The following is a 3,513-nucleotide window of genomic DNA, read 5'->3' on the forward strand; positions in this document are numbered from 1 at the left end:
CAGAGTCCAGCGGGAGGGAGGGGCCGGCGCTGGGGCCGCGAGTGCGCGCGCGTTCGTCTGCGTGTGTTCCTGAGGGTCTGGTGTACGTGTGTCGTGGGGTGTATGTCAGTGGCTCTGTCTGCCCGTGTTGGAAGGTGTCAGTCTGTCTGCCCGCTTGTTGTCTGGGTGTGTCCTGTGTATATTTCAGCGTGTGATTTTGAGGGTGTGTACTAGCTGTGTGTCTGTGTGTGTATTTCTGTGTCTGTGTGTCCGTCTGTGCATGTGTAGTTTGAGGGCTCGGTGTATGACGGTGTTCTTGACATTTGAGGAACTGCGTGTGGTTTTGAAACCGTGTGTGTCTGTCTGTCCGTCCGTCTGCCTTCCTGGTGCCTGATGCTGGGCATGGTTTTGAGGGTGTCTTTCATGTGGACACGCATGTACACCTGTGTGTCATCGTCTGTGCGTATGCCAAGGCCTCCGTGGGCACGTCTCCACCCTTAGCCCAGGCCCTGTATCTGCAGTCGCTAGATCAGGTTGCCTGCTACCTGCCAGGTAAGGTTGCCTAGTGCTCCAGCCTCCGGGTTGCCAAGGCAACGGCAGAATTCTCCTACCTGGAGCCGCCCCTGTGGCCCAGTCTCCACCGCAAGGAGGGGCCGCATGGAAGCCCTGTCTGTGGGAACCTAAGCCAACCACGGCCTCCTGTCAGCCCCTGGGTCGCCCCCTGACCTGGGGGCCTGGGAGTGGGGCTGAGGCAACATCCCAGGAGAGGCGGGTGGGGCTGGAGACTCTCAATAAAGATGTTTACTGGGATCTGGGAACAAGCAGGGGCTCCTCCTAGGCCCAAGGGGCCAACCCCAGTGGAGTCCTCTGTGTCAGTGAAATCTCACCTGAGGCGGCTTGGGGACAGCGCGGGACTACCCTCCCTCTTTTACTGACACACTGGAGACTCGGCTGACTGCTCTGTCTGGGTCCTGGCCCTGAGGTCTGTCCTCTGGGCTGGCAAAGGACCTGGCCGGAGGAGTCCATGAAGCAAGTCGCTTGGCATGAAGCTGGGGGAGGGGGTGGCATTCATCGCTCCAGCCTCCATGCTGCCCTTTCCATTTCAGTGCCATTCTCCTGCCTGTCCCCCCGCCCCATGCCTCAGCTTCTCCTCCTCCCTGGATTCTCCCTGCTCCCTCTTCCCATTTAAACCAGCTGGGCTGGGGTTACTAGTATATTCCCACCCACTGTCAAGCACATTCTGAGTTTAGCATTGGTCTACACATGCCCTGAGCGGGACCTCTCTACACAGCCTTTCCCCTTTGGGGCCTCACCACTGTGCCACCCGCAAGGCTGAGCTTTTCCTCAGCTGGGCGCTTCTGGGTGGGGCTTCGGGATGGGGTCCCGGGATGGGGTCCGGGGGCCAAGTGGGGCCTCAGCCTCCTCTCCTCTCCTCCTCCTCCAGACTGTGGTACAAACCTCCATGAGCCGGTCCCACACAGCCCTGCTGGGCCTGGGCCTGCTGCTCATGCTGCTGCTGTACGTGGGGCTGCCAGGCCCCCCTGAGCACACTTCCTGGCTCTGGGGAGACCCCAATGTCACAATCCTGGCCGGTCTCACCCCTGGCAACTCCCCCATCTTTTACCGCGAGGTGCTCCCACTCCACCGGGCACGAAGGTGGGTGCTGACCCCAGGGTCTAGTAGAAGGATGAGCCCCTGTGTGGGACCCCAGCTCCATGCGGGGTACTAAGGGCTGGGAGGGCAGTGGGAGAAGCCTAGGAAGAAAGTGGGGCCCTGCCAAAGCCTCAGACCACCCCCCATGTGCCCGCAGGGTGGAGGTGGTGCTGCTCCACGGGAAAGCCTTCACCTCGCGCACGTGGGAGCAGCTGGGCACGCTGCAGCTGCTGGCACACAGGGGCTACCGGGCCGTGGCCCTTGACCTCCCAGGTGAGAGCCCCACCCTGGTCTGGGGAGGCAGCCGGCAGCAGGTCCAAGGGGTGGCTTCCCAGAGGGGGACCTGGGGGGGGTAGGAAAGGCCTGAGATGTGGCCGGTTGCATCTGGACCCCTGTATATGGACGAGCAGTGGCAGGTCACAATAGGAGATGGCACAGGAAAAGGTCTGTATTTCCAACCTGTAAACTTGTGCGGGTTGGTGCACATCACCAAGCAAGTGGAGCGTGCCTCACTTCAGGGGAGACCTCACCATATTTCTTATGACAAACTAGAGCGCTTGTTGGTGTTTTGTTGTTGTTGTTGTTTTTTTAGCTGTCAAAGGCTTTATGCTATCACTCTTTTTTTAAAAAATATATTTTATTGATTTTTTACAGAGAGGAAGGGAGAGGGACAGAAAGCTAGAAACATCGATGAGAGAGAAACATTGATCAGCTGCCTCCTGCACACCCCCCACTGGTGATGTGCCCGAAACCAAGGTACATGCCCTTGACTAGAATCGAACCTGGGACCTTTCAGTCCGAAGGCTGATGCTCTATCCACTGAGCCAAACCGGTTATGGCGATGCTGTCACTCTTGACATTAAAAAATCAAACAAGCCCTAGCTGGTGTGGCTCAAATGCTATCACTCTTGACATTAAAAATCAAACAAGCCCTAGCTGGTGTGGCTCAGTGGATAGAGTGTTGGCCTATCCAGCTGACCGAAGGGTCCGGGTTCAATTCCAGTCAAGGGCACATACCTTGCTTGCAGGCTCCTCCCAGGCCTGAGGCCTGGTCCCAGCGTATGCAGGAGACAACCAATCGATGTTTCTCTCACATCGATATTTTCTCTGCCTTTCCCTCTCTCTTCCACTCTCTCTAAAAATCAATGGAAAAATATCCTTGGGTGAGGATTAAAAAAAAATCAAATAAGCGTGACACCCTCAGAGCCCCAGGCCCTCTCACTTCAGCAGTCTGGGGGAGCCAGGCCCCTCCGCACATGTCCGGACAGAAAGAAGAGTGTGCAGGGCTGTGTGATGGGGGTTGTGAACGTGACAGGTGTCCTCCGGCTTCGTGAACCCACTGGCAGCCTGGTCCTCCCCCCGCACCATGTCTCTGGGACCCTACCAGTCACTGTGACCTCCTCTCAGTCGTCCTGCCATGGGGGGATGGGCAGGTTGCGTGTGGCCACTCCTCCTGGGGGCTGTGATGGATTGGGAGCTGAAATGCTTGGGTACCCACACCTTTGGACCTGCTGCCTGGAGCACAGGGCAATCATTTCTGTAGGAAGCTACCAAGGACGTTGATGGGTTAAAGGACACACATCTTTTAAATGTTGGCAATCATTTCCTGACCCTCTGAAACTGCTAGATGGATTTCCTCCCATCAGTCGCGACAAAAGTGCCCATTTCCCCGCATCTTCCCCAACACTGCGCATCACCAGTCTTCTTCACTTTCGCCAATATGGCGGATGAAAGGTTTTGCCAGCAGGCCGACCACATCACAAAAACATCGCTTCTGGGACAGGTGGGCCACCGCTCCGGCCCCTCCCCCGCCCGGGGGCTAAGGGGCGCGGAAGTCCCGGCTCCCTCCCGCCTCCCTCAGCTGGTGCCTCTGCCGCCCAG

At 57.8% G+C, this 3,513-nt stretch overlaps 1 protein-coding gene across 1 annotated transcript in view; it reads left to right on the forward strand.

Annotated features, from left to right (window-relative positions):
• The first annotated feature begins 967 nt into the window (after positions 1-967).
• The window catches only part of ABHD14A (abhydrolase domain containing 14A), a 4,336-nt gene continuing 1,790 nt past the window's right edge, over positions 968-3,513 (forward strand). Inside the window, exons 1-3 of the mRNA XM_015568299.1 lie at positions 968-1,635; positions 1,790-1,905; positions 3,260-3,360. Coding sequence (XP_015423785.1) covers positions 1,355-1,635; positions 1,790-1,905; positions 3,260-3,360 — 498 coding nt within the window. The 5' untranslated portion in view covers positions 968-1,354. The remainder of the gene's footprint in view (positions 1,636-1,789; positions 1,906-3,259; positions 3,361-3,513) is intronic.

Source organism: Myotis davidii, unplaced genomic scaffold, assembly GCF_000327345.1.
Source record: "Myotis davidii unplaced genomic scaffold, ASM32734v1 scaffold663, whole genome shotgun sequence".
Taxonomy (NCBI): Eukaryota; Metazoa; Chordata; class Mammalia; order Chiroptera; family Vespertilionidae; genus Myotis; species Myotis davidii.